This window comes from Urocitellus parryii, chromosome 8, assembly GCF_045843805.1.
Source record: "Urocitellus parryii isolate mUroPar1 chromosome 8, mUroPar1.hap1, whole genome shotgun sequence".
NCBI lineage: Eukaryota > Metazoa > Chordata > Mammalia > Rodentia > Sciuridae > Urocitellus > Urocitellus parryii.
In genome coordinates, this window is record NC_135538.1 from 90918169 (window position 1) to 90939386 (window position 21218).

General features: G+C 31.1%; 1 protein-coding gene across 1 annotated transcript in view; it reads left to right on the forward strand.

The window, feature by feature from the left end:
- The window catches only part of Eys (EGF-like photoreceptor maintenance factor), a 1574159-nt gene that overhangs the window by 441777 nt on the left and 1111164 nt on the right, over positions 1 to 21218 (forward strand). Inside the window, 1 exon segment of the mRNA XM_077801488.1 lies at positions 16685 to 16803. Coding sequence (XP_077657614.1) covers positions 16685 to 16803 — 119 coding nt within the window.

A 21218-nucleotide genomic window follows, 5' to 3' on the forward strand; every position in this document is an offset into this window, starting at 1 on the left:
GAAACCAGGGCCTCCTGCATGCTAGGCACACATTCTACCATTGAGTTACACCTCCTGCTCTAGATTACTTTCTCTCTAGTGAATGCTTTTTCCAACTGTGATGTGCTCCAAATTCCTCTTCAGATTGCTAGGAAATAATTATATTTTAAAAAAGAAAAATATGAAGAAGCACTGCAATGTTAAATCTATGTGGTATTTGCTGAGGATTTTTCTTTTACTCTCTGTAATAGTAACCTTTAGATTCAGAGAGAATTAGTTTGATATGTTATTATATATAGAATATAAAAGTATAAATCATACCATACACATATATGCTAAATGTGTCTGTAACAATATGTAACAAGTTATCTAATTACATAATTTATATATAATATATATTATTGGTGCACACACATACATATATAGTTGCACATAAGTATTCTCTGTTGAAACTTAGAAATCTTAGAGAATTAAACAAATCCTAATAAATATAAATTATTATCAGGAACCAAAAGAATCACAGAACATAAAATAGTCAGAACAGGTTGAAATACAGTCTAAAATCTGCACATTATCTTATATGTATTGTTTTATTTGACTTTATCAACTGATGAAATATGCTATTATGAAAATTATGTAAAAACAAGAAGTCAGAATTATATTAGTTGGTAATGGTTCCATTATTCCTGTGAAAAAGCACATCTTACTTTTCTCCTTTCATAGATGTTCATTTTTTGGGGGGCCACTATGCCAGAAATGAGTTTTGTAAAAACTTACAGACACATTAATATATCTATACCCTGGGGCTGCAAATATCTCATGACTACATGTGTCCATCAAAGCCATGATTTTTATTGTTTCATCCTTATCAATCTCAGTAAGGATGTCCTCAATATCTATCCTTAAAATAATATTTATTGTCAGTATATTTCTGTTTACTCCTCACATCTCATTTTAAACCACACATTTATATAAATTCACGTTAGTATTAGGACTTTCTCCATGGTCATCTCTACTTTGAGGGTGAGGATAATGCCTACTGGTCAGTTCTACTGTTGTGACATCAAATTGTTGTCAACTCTATCATCTAACAACTTTGTGTTCTACTGATATACGTGAATATGAGATTCACATTTTAAAAGGATTACCAAATGTGTAGTTGGCTCTCTGGGCCAAAAACATTTGGAAATAAAACATTCCAGAAAGTTCCAAAAGCTAAAACTTAAATTGCCCATTATGCAAGTGCTACCCTAATTCCACATAAATGAAGTCAAGTGTGGAAATATCCTGCAGTTACCTCCCACAATTTCTAATGACCTATGACGGTTGCATCCATACTGGACATGTGAGATATTTTTTTCTTATCATTACTGCCCTCTCAAAAAAAAAATAACATAGCAACTATTTACATAGCATTTACAATGTAGTAGTTAATTTAGAAATGATATGAAGTATATAGGAGAATGTGCATAGGTTATATGCAAATACTATGCTGCTTTATATAAGTGGAGCTCTACAAATGTTAGTATACAGTGGGGATCTGGAAATCAGTTCCTCACAGATACCAAGGGACAACTAAATAAACTATCAGAATATCATGTTAACAAAATTTTCTGAAAATACATACCAGATATTTTAAATTCATTTTAAAGTTGCAGATTACTAAAGAGAAAATCAGAGACTTGAATTCTAATTCACTTTTGCCATCAACTAGTTGTAGTAGTTTGAACAATTAATTTCCAAGTCTTCAGTATAAAATAAAATGGATACATCTGTGGTTCTTAATCTGTGCATTGGGTCTTATGGGAAAGCAGATAAAGGTGTCATCAGGGTGGTGCAGAAGATAAGCTGATCTGGCTCTGGGCTCCTTTTCCCATTTCAGTCAGAGCAGCTCTGCATTATACTGCTTTATTTATTTACAGCTCTGTATTACACTGATTTATGTTTTTTTGTACCCTAGCAACAGGTGTATTTATAAAGTGTTTTTTTTCTTAAAATTAACAAAATTTTAAAACCACTGAACTAAATGATAAAACATTTAAGATACCTTTGAACAATAAATGATCTAAAAGTATATGTGCTTACTAATGTGTTAAGTAACTGAATATAAGAAAAGAACCTATAGGTTAGCTTTCTGCAAAGCATTTTGAAAAATGCCTGATTGGAAATAAAAAATATATGGCTTTTAGTCCATGGTGTTCTTGTATTATCATTGTCAGTTGGCTTTCGGATTAACACAGTAAAGATCCCAAGCATCTAGACTATTGATTGCAAATTGCACTCACATTTTGGCATCTTTATGCTTTGATGGTCTCTCAAAAGATCATGTTTTCTGTATTTTTAAAATTTTTTTCTTATTTGTAGTTGGATACAATACCTTTATTTTATTTATTTATTTTTATGTGGTGCTGAGGATCAAACCTAGCACTTCACACATGCTAAGCAAGTGCTTTAACGCTGAGCCAAAACCCCAGCCCTTTATTCTTAAGTATTTTATGTGTCCTGGGCATAAAGCTTTAGGTAATAGACAAAGTCAATTGTCAAAATGAGTTAATATGTCAAATAGTATTCAAGATATTTTTTAAAAAAGTGTTTGGACAGCACACATCAATGACAGATGCCTTATTTTTAGTTTTATCTGAGACTACTACTCTAAGACCCTTTATTCTAGGTTAAATATCTTTCCTTTTGTTTTTTAAAACCACTGCCAAAAGTTGAGAACCCTTTTAAAAAGATTATACGATGTTTAGGAAGGTAAGTCCATGTCACAAGAGAACTGAATTATAAGAAATGGTTACTCATTGAAACTACAGGTCTAAAATAACATTGGAGACAATGAGCTGGAGTTTTCTGACCAATATAATATGAATTTTATTAGTAAATTAACTAGAACATAGTAAATCAAGCTAGTGAAAATTTGCAGTTGGTGCTAGTTTCCTCATTCAGAATATTAGGTCCTAAATATTTGCTCTTTTATTACTAATAAAAATATAACCATGTAAAAACAATGACTACGTTCCTCACTGGTTTAAACTTACTTTAGAAAATGTTTTTACAAACCAGCATTGCTTGATTTATACTACAAAATATCCATATTTGCCATTTTGCTTTTTGTACTTTTAACATTTATATTACATTTTACAAAGTTAAAGAAATTGTATTTCTCTAAAACAGTTTTGTCTCAAAAGTATTATTCTCTGTAACATGCATTTTCACTGTTTTATTCAAAATGTGTTCAATCAAATTCGGCATTTACAGCTTTTTACAGAAATTGTTTTTAAATATTCCATTAACTTTCTGTCAGAATAATACATATTATTTCACTTTAGATTTAAAGTACCAAGATAAATCATTTTCTTTGGTTGAATGAAATCGTATTAACATAGTTTTGTTTATTTGCCTTTACAAAAAATTACTATATTTATATTTAACCCTGGGTAGCATTATTCAGCATTGAAAATTGTTGTGTCTGTGACCAAGTCTATAAGTATTTATAGATTAAAATGAATACTTACAATAACTTTTAAAGAAAACAGACAATAGAGCCATTTATTCTTACAGTATTGAATTCACTATGTATTTTAATTCAAAATTTTCTTTTATTAAAGAAAAAAGTAAATCTCTGTCCTATCTGGAATAATATGAACAATGAATCAGAAAAATCACAATTAGAAAATTTATTTCAGGGCTGGGGATGTGGCTCAAGTGGTATCGTGCTCGCCTGGCATGCCTGCGGCTTGGGTTCCATCCTCAGCACCACATACAAACAAAGATGTTGTGTCCGCCGAAAACTAAAAAATAAATATTAAAAAAATTTCTCTCTCTCTTCAAAAAAAAAAAAGAAAAAGAAAATTTATTTCATTTTTTAAAGAATTTATCTAAATTTTTAGGAACATAATTGTAAGTTTACACAGTTTATCCGGGCATGGTGGTACACACCTATAAACCCAGTGGTTCCGGAGGCTGAGACAGGAGGATTGCAATATCAAATCCAGCCTCAGCAAAAGTGAGGCGCTGAGCATTGCGGTGATGCTCTGTCTCTAAACGAAATACAAAATAGGGCTGGGATGTGGCTCAGTGATCGAATGCCCCTGAGTTCAATCCTGGGTATCCCCCACACCAAAAAAAAAAAAAAAAAAAATCATTTCAGTAAGTTGAATGTGGCTGAGACTAAATCAAATATCATGAATCTAATATGTAAATGATTTTTGAAATGAAATATTCAATTTTTCATTCATTGGGATTTTAAATCTTCATTTACAGAACTGACTTGTTTGATTGTAATGAAAAACTATAAATTTGAAAAATATTTTTCGCAGTGTAATGAGATTACTAAATATCTAGGAATTATAAGCAAAGTGTTCTCAATGACTAAATCATTACTAATTGATATCATTGTAAAAGTTGCAAGCCATAGCATCCATTCTTTTAGACAGATACTGATAGTGAACCAAGAAGAACATGACTCTTAAAATGGATACCTCATAAATCAGAAGAGAATAAAATAGGCAAGATAATTTTTAAAGAACAGTAAGTTCTAAGCAGAAAACAGGTTAATGTGTATACAAATAAAAATTATAAAAGATAAAACAGTAATTATGGGAATGTACACTTGAGGAAATGAGCAAGATTTTGTTTTGGACTTCATAAATGGATAAAACTGGGGAGTGGTGGAAGAGGTTGGTGGCAATATGCAAAGACAGACCAGTTGGAAGAAAAACAGGGAAGCAGGAATCACAGAGTCTGAGAAGTAGTTCAGCTTGACAGATACAGTACAAGTACAGTACAGGAATACTGTAGTAAAAATGGAGTGTCTTTCTAGAAGTCAGATGGCATACTAAGCTCTATACTTAGTGCTTTAATCCTCACACTTTCATCAGACATGTACATTTTGTCCTCAGTTCTTAAAATTTACTAGCATGCTTGATAATATGTAACTAATAATTCATTTTAAGTCTAGACTGTCACCAAGTTCCAGCAATGTTTCACAATACTAATTTCTCAGGTTTTGTTTTTTTAAATTGTGTTTATAGTTCATTCATAATTGAAGGATATTAAGGGGAGAGACTTCTAAGTCTGCAGTTACATTCTATCACTACTTTATTAAGCTGGCATCGTGGGTACTTGCTTACACTATTTATGAATAATTTGTAAATTTTCATATCTCCTTGAAGGTGTCTTTCCTTCTTGGTTGCACTATGGTTTATTTTTCGGTCTGTCATTTTCAGTAGTTTTAATCAAATTAAGTTTTTTTTTTTATATATCTAACATTGGAATGGAATACTTTCTAACTCTGTGGTTGTTCTCTTTTAGTCACCTTTGGAAAATTATTAGGCAATGATTTTTCTTTTTCTTAGCTGTTCTTCATGAAATTATAAAATATATATTGGTGCATAATAATTATACAGAAAAGTGAGTATCACTGAGACATATTTGTACATGAACTTAACATAATTTGGTTGATCTATCAAATCTCTATTCTTTTTGGTACTCCAAATAAACTTATATTACCTCTTAATTAATTGTCCTTCTCTTTTAATTGATTTTCTGACTTCTTTTTCCTTTTTATTTATATATTTCAATCTGGATATTTAATTTTAACCATCTAACTAATCCTGTCTTAATGTTTCTGTTTTTAAAATAATACAATAGATAGTGCAGTGGCACACACCTGTAATCCTAGCCACTAAGGAAGCTGAGGCAGAAAGAATACAGGTTTGAGCCCCTCAGCAACTTAGTAAGACCCTGCCTCAAAATAAAAACAGAATAAAAAGGATTGAGGATGTAGTTCAGTGATAAAGCACTTCAATGTTCAATCCCTAGTACCCAAAAATAATAACAGCATCAGCAACAATAATAATAGATTAAGTAGTGTAATTTCAGGTTACTATAATTTTCAAATTCTGAATTGTTGTTGCTTCCATGTTTCAGCATTTTTTGTTTTCTATTTTATTATGTTTAATAATGTATTTATTTTAAATTCTCTAATAACCTCAAAATATGGGAAGAAGGTTTGTACTGTCTATTAATCTCTTGGTTTTTGGTCATCAGTATTCCTCTTCACTTTTTAATACCACACATTTTTTTTGGACATTGAAAAGTTTATCTTCTGCTAGCACCCTCCAAAGAGGATTTATTTTCCTGGCATGCACATAGATTATAAATAGATAAACTCATTTTAGTTAAGTGGGGTTTGGCGTGATCTGGTTTGAGATTTTTATTGGTTTGTCTTTACTTCTAACTCTGTGGGTCTCAACTAACAGCCAAGTGTGTTTAATGGGACAATTCCATGTTTTTTTGTAAGCCCTAAATACCAATGTCTGTCTCTTTAGAACCATTAGATTTTGAAGCTTTGCTTTTGTGGAGTTTGACACTATAAATGCAAGGTTAGAAGGGAACCAATGCCTCTTAAAGATAAATAAAGAATATTGCAGGTTAACTTCTGTACTCACTTCCCTATTCTTCTCTTCATGTACCCATATTCTTGGTCAGGCTGAATGCTACTATTTTCTTTCCATTATAAGAGATTTTTGTCAACAACTTCTTTCTGTGTAGATTCCATTTATTACAATTCAAGTTGGCAAATGTCCTGGCATAAATAGAAGAGTTCAGTGTGCTTTCACCTGAAATTGGAATCCTTCTTTCTTAAATTTAGATGGTATGGTCTTCCTTTGAAGTTTTAAGAATTCAACAATTGCAGGAAGAAGAAAAATGGCAGACTGTAGTGATCCAGGGCATTATCTAAGGCTCCTGGAGTTTAAATACCATAGATAGACTTCCAGCTGCATGGTAATGTTTGGGGACCTTGAGAAAGTTCTGCAGGTGAACAAAGCAAAAGAAAGAAGAGTACATTTTCTTTCAAAATTGTCATTCTAAGCTTTGTGAGGAGGAACAAAATAGGCTGGATGTGCATGGGTCTAAGTATAAAAGTGAAAAAAACATGCTGTCCCAAACACCATGTCCCAACCCAGACTCTGTGGGCTGGCCACCTCCTCAATGCTCAGAGGTTTTTTAGAGAATTCACTCCTGTGACTTGGACACTAGCAACACATACTCCCCAATAGACAGACTTCAAGCTCTTCTCTGGAATAGGGCTCAATTAGGTCTGGGTCAATCTGCAGGCTTCATGGGTGAGATGCATGACTGGTGTCTCATAAAATAACCATGCCACTGTGTAGGTACAAAGGAACACATACTGAGGGTGAATTTAGCTCTAAAGGAGACAATGTTCACTCAGTACTCCATGGTGGGCAATAGAGGCACAGCAGAGCATACAAACTCCCCTAAAACAATTGCCTTATTTAAGTTGGAAATGAGAAGGAACAAACTGAAATTTAACTGTGTCCCATAAACTTCTTTTTTTAATTTAATTTTTTATTTTTTTTAATTAGCTACACATGACAGTACAATGATCTTGACAATTCATACATTTGAATCAAATGGGGTATAATTTCTCATTTTTCTGATTGTACAGGTTGCAGAATCACATTGATTCTAAAACTGAAGCCCTGGAAAGAAGTTTCTTTTTTAATTATATCAACAAGGAAAAGTATCAGTCTTTTGTTTATGGATTTGTTATTTCTTTTACTTCTTTTATAAATCGTTTTGTTGTTCTCTTGTCTCTCATTAGTTGTTTTTACATATTTCAATGAAATTTTATGTATTTTTCAATTAAGTGGATTTTTCTTGATATATTTTTTTCTTTCCTCTTTATAGTCCCTTCCCTTCTCCCTCCCCCTATTTCTCCTATCTCTCTCCCCTACTCCAATTGTTTCTCTTTATGTATTTTAATATAAGTATACCAACAGTACTGCCTAGTTTTTCAGCCTACTTTGTATTACCACTTTTCTTTTTGGTTAGCAGAGTTATGGATACATATGTATATTTAATACATCTTTAATTATTATGATATATGGTTTTCTCTTAAATTACCACTGGAAATTGTGATTATACTTTCCTTTCAAAATATTAATCATGGCTGAATCAAGAACTAGATCATACTGAGGGGGGTGCTTTTATGAAATACACCCCCAGACCAGGGAATATTGAAAAGAGATAACTACTCACTAAAAGACCTTTACATAATGGTGGGAGAAAAATCCCCAAACAGATGCACAAATCCCTATATAAAATCACAGGAAACATTAGAAAAAGTCAACATTTTTTTCAAAAGTTCATAATACCCTCATAATTGAGTACATAGATACTAAAGTGGATGAAATTCTAAAGAATGAATTTTAAAAATGTTAAATGCCAATGAATTAAAAGAAGATAAAAATAACTGAATGAATTAAGAAAGATAATATAGGATATGAATGGAAAATTTAGTAAATAGAGATTCTGAAAAAGAACCAGTCTGAAATCTTGTTAATAAAAAAAAAATCTTAAATTAAAAAAGTCCAGTTAAAAATATCACCAATAGACTAGATCAAGCAGAAGAAAGAATTTCAGGGCTTTAAAACAAGTTATATGAACTAGATTCTTTTTTGTTGCTTAAGCAACAAAAAAAGAAAACAAGCAACAGCACCCCCCCAAAAAAAAAAAAAAAAACTGTGGAAAAAATATTTAAGCATTCCAGGCCAACATGAAAATGCTTAATTTAAGACACATAGAACATGAGAAAGTAGTAGAAATATAAACTAATGACATTGATAATCTATTCAGTTCAATAATGGCAGAAATTTTCCCAGACCTCGGGAATGAGATAGGCATTCAGATAATGGAGGGATATAGAACCACCAATGAACAAGAAGATAAAGAACCTCTCCATGACATAATTAAAATGAAAAAAAAATGGGAACAAGAAAAAATTTTAAAAGCTACAGAAAGAAATGAAAGATGCTAAAAAAGGCAAACTCATCAAAATAATAGCAGGTTTATTAGCAAAATCTCCAAAGACCAGGAAGTTTTGGAAAATGTATTTCAAGCCCCGAAGGAAAACAACTCCATACCTATGTTACTATATTCAGTAAAGCTAGTCTTCAGAATCAAAGGAGTAATAAATACCTTCCAAGGTAAAAAAATAAATAAATAAATAAAAATACATTTGCCTTGGAAGGTATTTATTACCTAAAGAAGCATTTCAGAAGACATTGAAAGGTATCATATACACAGCAAAAAAGATAAAAATCCAATACTGCAAGGGAAAGAAAAATCTCATTAGAAGATTAAATAAGTAACTGAAAATTAGTAAAGCATCAAACACTCAAAATAAAACAAAATGACAAGAATATAAACCTCTCTATGATAACACTGACTGTACATTTCTTAATTTGGTAAATAAAAGGCATAAATCACATTTAAAAACAAGACCTAACTATGTCCTTGTTTAGGACTTTTTCTTCATCTGTTAAGATGATTATATGAGTTTTGTACTTAATTCTTCTTTATAGATGATAGATTATAGATGTAATCATCTTAACAGATGAAGAAAAAGTCCTAAACAAAATATAATACCTCTTCCTGATTAAAACTCTAAGGAAAATATGGATAGAAGAAATTTACCTCAAAATTATAAGACTATTATATGACAAACCCAAAGCCAAAAACAAACTGAATGGAAAAAATTAAAAGAATTTACTCTGAAATCAGAAACAAGACAAAGATGTCTACTGGAATCACTCCAATTCAATATAGTTCTTGTAATTTTAGCCCAAGCAATTAGGCAACAGGAAGAAGTAAAGAAAAGGAGTCAAATTACTATTTATATATGATATGATTCTACATAGAGGAGGTCTCCACCAAAAGACATCTAAAGCTAATAAATTTAGCAAGGTTGCAGGATACAAGATCAACAAATAAAATTGAATCATTTTTTCTATAATATATACCAATAATTAATCCACTAAGAAAGAAATCAGAAAAAATAATTCCATTCAGAATGTTTTTAAAAATATCTAGGACCTATACAAGGATAATTAAAGAATGCTGACAAAGAGAAATAGAAAGAGACATCAGCAAATGGAAAGACCTTCCTTATGCATGGATAGGCAAAATGACTAATGTTACCAAATGGCCATGTTACTAAAAGTAGTCAAGATTCAATGTAATTCCCATCAAAATACCAAAGGTATTCTTCACAGAACTAGAAATTAAATGTTACAATTGTAACTATACTAGAAATTTATATGGAAGAACAATAGACCTATAATAGCCAGAGCAATCCTTAGCTAAATGACCAATGCTGGAGGCATCAAAATACCCAATTTCAAATTACACCATGGATATACTGTAACAGAAAACTGAATGATACTGGCATAAAAACATACATATAGACAAGTAGAACAGAATAGAAGATATACTGACAAAAACACACAGCTATATTCATCAAATATTTGACAAAAGTGCCAAAAGCACACAAAAAAATAAAAGGCTGCCTCTTTGATAATTTGTGGGGAAAAAAAAAACTGGATATATGTTTGGGGAGGCAGCCAGCACCTCATTTGGGCATTCTTCTTGCTGCCAAGGAGGATGTAAGCCATGTGAGAAATTAAAGTCTAGAATTATTAGTAAAGAACAAAAGACAAAGTCAGAAGAGATAGTTTTAAAAGGGGAGCTCCTAATAAGTTCAGCCCATATAGAAACTGGAGATAAACAATTAGAAAAATGCTCCTGTGGTTTATTTAAGGGAGTATATCAAAGGCAGGGGTAAGGTTTCAAAGGTGGAGTCTTGCTTCTGAAGTCTTGCAGTCAGCAGGTTGGCAGGTCACATCCATCTCAAAGAGGCTATAGGGCTACAGCAGATCACCCCTTCTATGGGGGTCTGGGCAGTCAACCAGAGGAAATATCCATTGAAAGTTCCCAGACACCAATTATCTTATTCACTAGGATATAATGTGCAACACCGTCCATACACAGCCCAGGGATGGCTCTACATATATGTGTGTAGAATGATGAAATTAAATCTGTATTTCTCACCCTGTACAATGATCAAATCAAAATGTATCAAAGACCTATATGTAAGACCATAAACTTTGCAACTGCTATAGGAAAACATACAGGACACAATTCAACATATTGGACACAAGCCAACAGAGATTGGCTTCCTGAATAGGACTCAGATAGCCTAGGAAATTATAGTAAGAATTGATACATGGCATCAAGTTTAAAAGCTTCTGAAAAACAAAGGAAACAGATAATAGTGTAAAGAGAGAGCCCACAGATTGGAGAAAAATGACAACTACCATTGTGATGGACAATTAATAGTCAGAACACATAAATAACTCAAAGAAATCAACACCCCAAACACCATAATTTATTTAATGAATTTACTAATGGACTAAATGTACCAACTTTTTTAAAAAGAAATATAAGTAGCTAAAATTTGTACAAAAAAAATCTTCAAAATCTTTAGTCATTGGGAAAATGAAAATCAATCCTATATTGAGATTCCATCTTTGTAGTAAGAGTGGCAACCATCAAGAACACTAACAACAGCTAATGCTGGTGAGAATGTGGAAATAAAGGAACTCTTATATGCCACTTTTTGGAATGTAAATTGGTACAGCCACTATGGATATAATTATGAAAATTTCTCAAAAAAACTAAAAACAGAACTACCATGTGATCCTGGTAACCATTCCTCAATATTTATCCAAAAGAATTAAAGACAGCACACTTCAGAGATACACACAAATCCATGCTTATAGCAGCACAATTCACAATTATAAGTTATGGAAGCAGTCTAAGTATCCATCAACAGTAGAATGCTCGAAGAAAATGTGATGCATATATGCACATACACACATAATGAAGGGTTTTTTGTGGGGGAGGGGTGCCAGGGATTGAACTCAGGGGCACTTGACCACTGAGCAAACCCCTACCCTATTTTATATATTATTAGAGACAGGATCTCACTGAGTTGCTTAGGGCCTCTTTAAATTGCTAAGGCTGGCTTTGAACTTGTGATCCTCATGCCTTCACCTCCAAAGCCACTGGGATTATAGGTGTGGGCCACCTCGCCCAGCCCATAATGGAGTTATATTCAGTCATAAATATTATGAATAATAAAATAAAAAGTTATTTGCATGAAAATGAAAGGAATTGGAAAACATCATGTTAAATGAAATAAGCCAGATACAAAAAGACAAGTATAGTATGTATAATAGTATAGTATATATTTTCTCTTGTGTGTAGAATCTAGAAGAAAAGTTGTCATGAAAGTAGGAGGGAGAACCATTACAGTAGAGAAAAGGGATTAGAGGGATTAAGAAGGAAAGAAGATTAAGAGGAGGTTTTTGGGGAGTGAAATAAATCAAATTATGTTATATACATGTACAACTATTACAAATGAAATCCATTATTCTATATAATTAATATGCACCAATGAATTTTTAAAATAAAATAATTCAAAATGCTTCTATATTATTTTATTAAATTTGTCTAGTTATATTTGGAAAATGATGTCTAGCATAGTTATGGCTTGCATAATAATTTTGCAGATCGCTTTTGATTAATATATAGACATTAAATTCTCATGTACTGAGAGTTTTCATCAATATGTATTGAATTTTATGATTTTTTGCTTGTGAAATAATCAAACTATTTTTTGCTTTTCTTTATAGATGTTTTTGTATTGATACATACTTATATTTCTACAAAAACTTTTACCCATGCATTATATAAATTGAAACTTTTAGATATTATGAAATGAATATATATATGTATATATATACATATATAATGAATATATACAAAATAAAATGAACATAATATATATTCACTTTATTTTCTTAATCATGAGTGAAATTGGCTGTCTTTGCATTTTTTCTTACATGTTTGCCAGATTTTAATAGATAGACATTATTAGTGTAAAAAAAATAAGGTCAGCAGTTTCCCTGTTTTTCTGATCTTTGTACCTGTATGGCATAAAGATTTGGAAATAATTTTCTTTGAGTCCTGTGATTCAACCACCAATCTTCCTACTTTGGTGCATTATGATATATTCCATGGTTTAGCATGATTTTCTATTTCTTCCTGAATGAATTTTCCCAATTTACTTTTTCTCATATCTGTCTACTTTATCCCTCTTTTGTAATTTTTCTTAGAGAATTTAAGGTTAGTAGATTTGGTGGGCAAAATTATAAGATGGTCCTCAGGACTAAGGCCTCCTGCTACTCATGCCCTGAGTGTGGGTGAAAACTATGAATATGACATTCCTCCTATGAATATGTTAACTATATGGAAAATTATTTTGTAAGTGTAACTAAGGACTCCAACCAGTTGCCCTTGTTTTAGCCAAACAGGAGAGTATCCTATGCTGTGCTGACCTAGTTTGATGGGACTTTGAAGGGATTTGAAGCAGCTTTTCTGTTGACCATGAAGGAGTGTGGTCATGCTATGAAGGAATGAATTAAAGGCCTCAGAAAGGCTTCTGAATGCTGAGAGACATCCTTGTTTGACACCTAACAAGAAAAATAGATACTTAAGTCCTACAGGAAGAATGAAATAAAAGCTGCTGCTAACTACACTGATTTTGAACAACTCCCGATCCTAGATGAGATCATAGTCCCAGTCAATACCTTGATTTCAGCCTGGTAAACCCTAAACAGAGGATTTAAATTATCTGAAATTTGCACACTTGAACAGGGAAACTGTAAAGTGGTATATTGACGTAATTTCATGCCACTAAATATCAGCCTATGAAGTAGATGCCATTAGCACTTTATATCTATCTATCTATCTATCTATCTATATATATATATATATATATAAATTTTCTGGAGGATTATAGAATTGTTATTTTTTATGTAGCAATAGAAAACTTATAACAATAGATAATGGTCAGAAAAAGATGGTTTTCACAACTTAAACACCCTTTAACTTCAAAATTCATATTCATAATTGTGCTACACTTCTTACTTTGTGATACTTGTTCCCAGTAATAGACATTTACCATATTTGTGGATCTGAAAAACTAAATTACAATAGAGTTCATTGAATTATTACCATTAAATTGAGGGCTTTGTCTCTTTTGTCTCACTGGCTATGGAATTCAATATATTGGACCCAGGTCATCTTTTATTGTCTTCATCTATATTGTCTCCTTCTTATCTGCATATTTTCAATTTGGAGAAAGCGCTTTGTATGCATTTTTTAGTAAGCATAATGACTACTCTGTAAAAGAAGATAAAAATCATGAGGATCTAATTTTCCAAATTGTGCAAACCTTTATTCTTTTTGATAAATATATTTTAAATACATTTCCCTCCTCTACCAAAAGTGGCTCAAAAATATTATCGTTATTTTATAAATTCACAGTCTGGTTTAAAAATAGTATTTTACCTTGAGTCATTATTCAATATTGCTGAAATTAACTTTTTAATGCTTCATGAAAAACCACTTTTAAAAAGAATGTCAAAATTTAAAATATGCTTCTAACACAAGTAGGGTACTGATGAGTAGACATAGTTGAACTCTGTTGTTTCTATTTTATACTCTTTCTTGTTTCCATCAACATTCATATATTTAATGTTTTTAAATATCTAAAAATATATTTTCTTTATTCTTTCATGTTTCCACTTTGTACAGATTCCATCATATTTACAGATCACTGCTATAATATCTAATATTTCAATGATATGTATACCCTGAAATTGTGATAATTTTCTATTAATTATTAAATACAAAATGCCAAAATTATTAGCTTTTATGAAATAAACATATTTAATGAGAAAGAAATATAACTGTTTTTTGATTCTCTGTATTACAGATACAGTAAAGTTAAAACCAGTATTTTTTTTTGTGCTTTTGTCTTTAAAGAAGTGATTCATACCTATTAAAAAGTGAAATTTCAGATTAGAACTAAAGAGACATGACTTGCCCATCAGAATTTATTCCTGTTCTGCCCAGTCTATTCTGTTCTGGTCTCCACTGCTGAATGAGGCAGTTTTCCCCAGTTTCAGAGTCAGCATTTTCTTTTATGTTGAAGAAGAGTGTCCACTACAAATAGAAGGATGATAAAATTTTATCATTGCATTCAACATTTGCATATGTGCTCTTTTAGCATTTACCAAAAGTAAGCCAAACACAATTCATGAAATCTGAGGTACCTTACTCAGGGAATAAGAGCAATGTATGGAGCACAAAACATGTGAAATTGATGCAAAACCCCAGCAAATCATGTTTTGATTTTCCACTTTGAGTGGAAATTAATACACCTTGAGTGGATAATTAATACACTTTGCAGGAATGAAGCCCAATATTGACAGTAGTGTGCCTCTCATATCCCAGCTTTTCAGCTGCTTATATAGCATTGAAAACCATTTGGCCCCAGTAAGCCAAAACAGGGCACCAAATGAAACTTACATATTTGAATTATCATAATTTAGGTGTACCATACATAAAGCATGCATTTTTTTGTTCTTCTGATAATATGATGTTTCACTAAGTTTAAAATAAATTTGTTGTCTATAATGAGTAAAAGTAATAGACTCCATTTGAAATCTGAGTACTAACTAGTCTTTACATTATGTTTGCTTTTTTTTTTGTTTGTTTATTCAACCAACATAACTTAAGCATGTATCCTGGAAATTTACAAGACACTGAGATGTATTAAACTAAGTCTCATTCTCAAGTCTCTTGGAACTCACGCTCCTCATATACCTGTTTATAACTGAATAGACTTTATTCACAAATGGAGAGACTGGGTTGATGTCATCTAGCATTGATCCTTGCAATATAAATGCAAGTGTGTAATTCAGCTTTTCTAGATATCACATTAAACGAAATTTAAAAAGCAGGTAAAATTAGGTTTAATATTATTTTTGTTTCAAAATGTTTATCCTAACTATTGCTATTTTTACAGGTAAGTAAAAAGGTTGTAAATGTCATACTTGCCATTAGTTTTATTCACAGTGAATTTTCAAAATCCAATGTATATATATATTTTATTTAGAGCATATATCAGTACTAGCCATTTTCAATGCTCTCTAACCATTTAAATCTAGTTGTTACTTCTACTGAAAACTGAAGATGTAGATAACAACTATCATTGATTTTGGCATTTTTCATAATACTTTCTTTAGACTCTTAAACATAAATGCCTCAATTCTAATTTATCACAAAGACATATTCTTCAAAGTATTTTTATTTAGTAACTAACTATTGCTCTTCAGTAATTTGAGGTTTTTGTTTGTTTACCTAACACAGGAAAAACAAGACCTTTGTAATGTGAATAATATTGTTTTACATGAACTCTTTGTGTGAAATGTCATGCGAAATTTTACAGTTTAATTTACTATTATTACTGAAATTTATGTTACTTATTTGTCAGTAATATTATAAATATATTCAGAAGGCTCACTTTTTGTACTTTTATTTTTTTAACTTGTGATCTAGTTGCTAAGCTGCAAAAATAGTTCTTTAGTTTTGTTCATGTTAGTAACAATCACTTTATTAATATACTACTTTTTAAAAATTTTGGCAAGATGATAGTTATATATTGTGGTCATGATGTACAAAATGTTAATGTTGTATAGATTGTATTGACAAACTACAATATTTTTTTGAATTATATATAAAACAATGTGGTTCACATAAATTTCCATTGGAGTAAAACTCATTTGGGGAGAGAATAGATGTTTTATTAAAACTGAAAACAAGATTACAAATTGCCAGAGACATCAGAATAGCTAACAGTGATGACTGGATGATAGGTAATAACAATAAATAACTTAACAGTTTTATAATTTTCATACTCTCTTAGAGCTGCCATGCATGCCTGTCTGATTGGGAAGGAACTTTTTGTGAACAAGAAACCAATGAGTGCAAAAAGAATCCTTGTAAGAACAATTCCACCTGTACTGACCTTTACAAAAGCTATCGGTGAGTAATATATTTTTAGTTTTCTTCATGAAATTACTTGGACTGCTCAATGTCCTTGGGATGCATCCAGATACTATTTTCACTTTTCCATTTAATTAAAATAACCATCCAAAGATGAAGAGTCATTTCTTGACGTGACAGTGTCACATTAGCTTGAAATTTGCAAATACCAAAGTCCAGATGTCAAATCAGCAAAGGAATAAACAGATTTAGCTTGCAAAGGCAATTTGCAGATGTGGGCGTGTAACAGATGCATTTATTTCTTCAAAGTGTGTTTTTTCATCTCAGTGCTGTTGTGGACCATTCACACAATATGACAAGGAAGGAATGGGTCAATTGAATTAAAATATTCAGTCTGTTACCCAGATATTATCAGGAGTCTGTATTATTTTAGTAAAATTAGTGCCAAGTTTTACAACATAAATGATCATTGTCTTCTATAGTTGAATATTATTCAATACTAACAATTGACAAACAGATTGCATTGTTATTTAACTTGTACTTCTTGATTCATTCAGTAAATATCAGATCTCTCAAGTGTATGCAAGATCACAAGTATTATAATCAGAATGCGTTACTTCTAGTCATGGAGGCAAAAGAAAATAATAGATATAACAGGAAATAATATTATAATTAAATATAAATATACTCAAATGATTATTTTCCAGGGATTAATCAAAACAATCACAACATGTCCTGGGAAATAACTCATACACTTCCTTTTGCCCTATGATTACAGTTCAGAATTCTGGATTATACTAATTATTTAAAGATTTTCAAAATTTGTCCCTCAATTTTAGTGATTAAAGTAGAATATAAGACTAAGAATGTCAACAGTTAGGCAATTTACTTTATTAGAACAAAATTCTTACATAACTTACGATATAGTTGGATTGAAATTTTGAAGATAATAATAAATAAATGAATAATTTGGGTAACATGGAGACCCACAATGCTGATAGATGATATTAATTTAAAATATAGAAAAATATAAAAATCCACAGCTAATTTTGTGACCTAATCAATTACTAAAAATGATATATCACTGCAAATTGATAATAGTAGCCTCTTTGTCTAGTATTTGGAGAAATAACCAGTTTTTGATGGACAACAAAAAAAGATGTCACATTTATCTATATTTGTTATTCTTAAGTAATTCTATGAATTATAATTCCTAATATATTTAAATTTTTACAATATTTCCTTCATCGAGATGCCGATATGTACTTTTTAGCCTATAGTTCTTTAATTCCCAAAGATCATGTATCAGGGCATTGGTGATGTAGACAGTCACCAAACACATGCAGGAGCAAACCTGTGGAGGGGGAAGTCAGATATGTAATGCACTTCAATGAGGGAAAAGGCACACCCCTCTTGACCCATGGAAATCTTAGACACAAGTGCTAGAAAGAATTATAAGTTTGAGCCTGTTATATACTTTGGGGGAAGGGTTTAAGAAGTGAGACTTCATTCTCAATAGGAGCTTGTTAGAAATTGAGCAAAATTCTATTATGTCTGAGTTCACAAAACTTACCTGGAAGGATAGAAGACAAGAGGGGATAAAAGCCTAGTTTTCATAAAGAGGGGGAAATTCTCATGCTAGCTACAATGGAGGAATATTCTGGTTGTAATTTTACATTTGAATGATGTGTATGATGTGATCACTATGCAGATATGATTATGATCTAGTCTACTTTCTGTTAGGATCCATTGGGGTCATAGAGTGGCCTTGTGTGATGTTTTGTGATACGTCTGTTGAAATGTTCAACAGGAGAATACCAAGATCCCCCTGTGAACCTAGTTTATAGTAGTTTACCAGCTCCCTGATATCCTGGGTATCAGGAGATGTTTTCACTCCCAAAATAATACAGTCTCAATATATATGTGAAATTATTTATCTATCTTATCTATCTATCTATCTATCTATCTATCTATCTATCTATCTATCTATCTGCCTACCTATCCTATGAATCATACAGAGAATAGGGTTGCCAACATTTGTATAATCAAAAATTAGTCTTTAACTTTTGATTTTCCCAAAACTTAACCTAGAGCCTGCTGTAGACTAGAAGTCCCATTAGTAAAAATAGATAACAGATATTGTATGATGTATGTATCATATTGCAAAAAATATCCAAGAATGGTGAAAGATCACTTTTAAACTGTGATACTCAATTTACTGGAGAGACAAACTACTCATACCAAGATGATTATTATCACACAGTGTTTTAAGTGGCAGTTCCCAACACTGGAGCTCACCAACTAGCAACAGGAAGTAAGGATTAAATTATTACAGTACTAAAATATTCAGAACAGTTCATTTTATGCAGCATGATTTAATACTGCATCTTTTTGTTTTTATTTCTACATTATGAATGGTGCTATGTTGTGCTGTATGTGCTTAAAATTTGATAAACTTTAACTTTTTTAGTAAATTTGTGCATAGAGATGGTAGTATATTACAAAATATTCTTCTATACACAGTTTTTTCCATTTATTACATACCTACATTTGTTTAATTTTTTGATATTTCCAGTCTATATGGTTTATCTGCAAGGTTTTTCAAATTGCTACAACTCTCATAAAAATTATTCACATATAAGTGGACCCCACACAATTCAAACTGGAGTAATAAATGGGTGTATGTATGAAGAATTCAACACTTATCTTAGTCCACTTATTTGTTCAAAAATAGATTTTTCTAAAAACGTGCATCAAACAAAATGAGAACACTCAAATATTCATTTATTATCTAATGTGGAAGTGCTTTTATTTAAATAAAAATATTGCTCTTAATACAGAGGTATTAAGAATTGTAAAGAAGATAAGCAACAAAATAGGGCTTAATTAAAATATGCTTTATTTTAATATTCATGAGGCATAATCAGTCTTTCTAGATGACTCTGACACCACTAATTGTGAACTCCTAATGACTTAAATTTATAAATGTGTCAGAAGACTTTGTCACTTAAATTAGCACAAAGTGTCATATTCATTTTATCTTTCTTAAGATTTTTGAGATATTGCTGGTTTATATCTAAGATATTAACTTGCATTTGGGGTAGGGCACAAAAATAAGTCTAGGGTCAAGTAATCTTTCTGATTGTGATTCTATTTGTGATTTTAAATATAATGTATTATTATTAATGTCATACTCATATTAGCTTTACCAGGATGCAGGAAGAAAACAGCATTCACTAGATGTGCTATCAATTTATATACTATGTATGTTATATATGACATCTTCTTATTTATGAATTCCCTCACTAATTTATATTTTTATAACTTTGAGAAATAATTTACATATCACATTTGACATTTTTGAAGTGTATTATGCAACATATTTTAGTATATTCATGAAACATTTCAACTATTACCACCATCTAATTTTAGAATGTTTTCACTCCAGAAGAATCTATGCAGTACTTCCCCATTATCCCAAGGCCTTGAAACCACTGATAAACTTTCTGTCTCTGTGGATTCATCAATTTTTGAAATTTCATTTTAACAGAATGATAAATCTTTTGTGACTGGTATATTTTACTTACCATAATATTTTAAATTTTTATGTTAAACCAAATGTTTATAGTTCATTCTCTTTTTAATGGCCAAATATTTCATTGTATGGTGATTCCACATTGTTTGTTCTTCATGTCATGGACATATAAATTGTTCCTTGTTTTGACTCTAATGAATATGCCATAAACATTCATGTGCACATATGTGTATGGAAATGTATCTTCAATTCTTTGAGTATACATCCAGGAGTGGAATTGCTGTAACACTTGACAAGGCTATGGTAAAACATCCAAACTATCTTCTGAAGTAAATATACTACTTTACAGTTTCTCCACCAATGCATTAGAGTTCTAAATCCTCCACATCTGGCCATTCCTTATATGTTTTATCTTAACAGTTCCAGTTGCTATGAAGGGGCATCTCATGTTGTTTTCTTTTGCATTTTCTTAAAGACTAATGAGGGTTATCATCTTAAAATGTGCTTTCTGACTATGTGAATCTTTAGACCCTTAGCTTGAAAATTCAGTTATCTTTTTTTAATTTTGAGTTGTAAGAACTTTTTTTAATATACTTTGTATACAACTACATTATCAGATATTATTTGTAAATAGTTTCTTTAATTCTGTCAGTTGTCTTTTTTGTAATTTTGTCTTTTAATGCAAAAACAGTATTAATTTTGATAAAGACTAATTGATATGTTTTCTTATGTCACTTTTGCTTTCAGTGTCATCTTTAGGAAACTGTTCCCTAATCTAAAGTTATAAAGATTGCTAATACTCTATTTTCTTCAAGAAATTTTATACTTGAAACTCTTATATTTAAGGATAATCCATTTTTAATTAGCTAATTTTTGTGTGAAGTGTAAGGTAAGGGTCTAATATTATTTTTCTGAATGC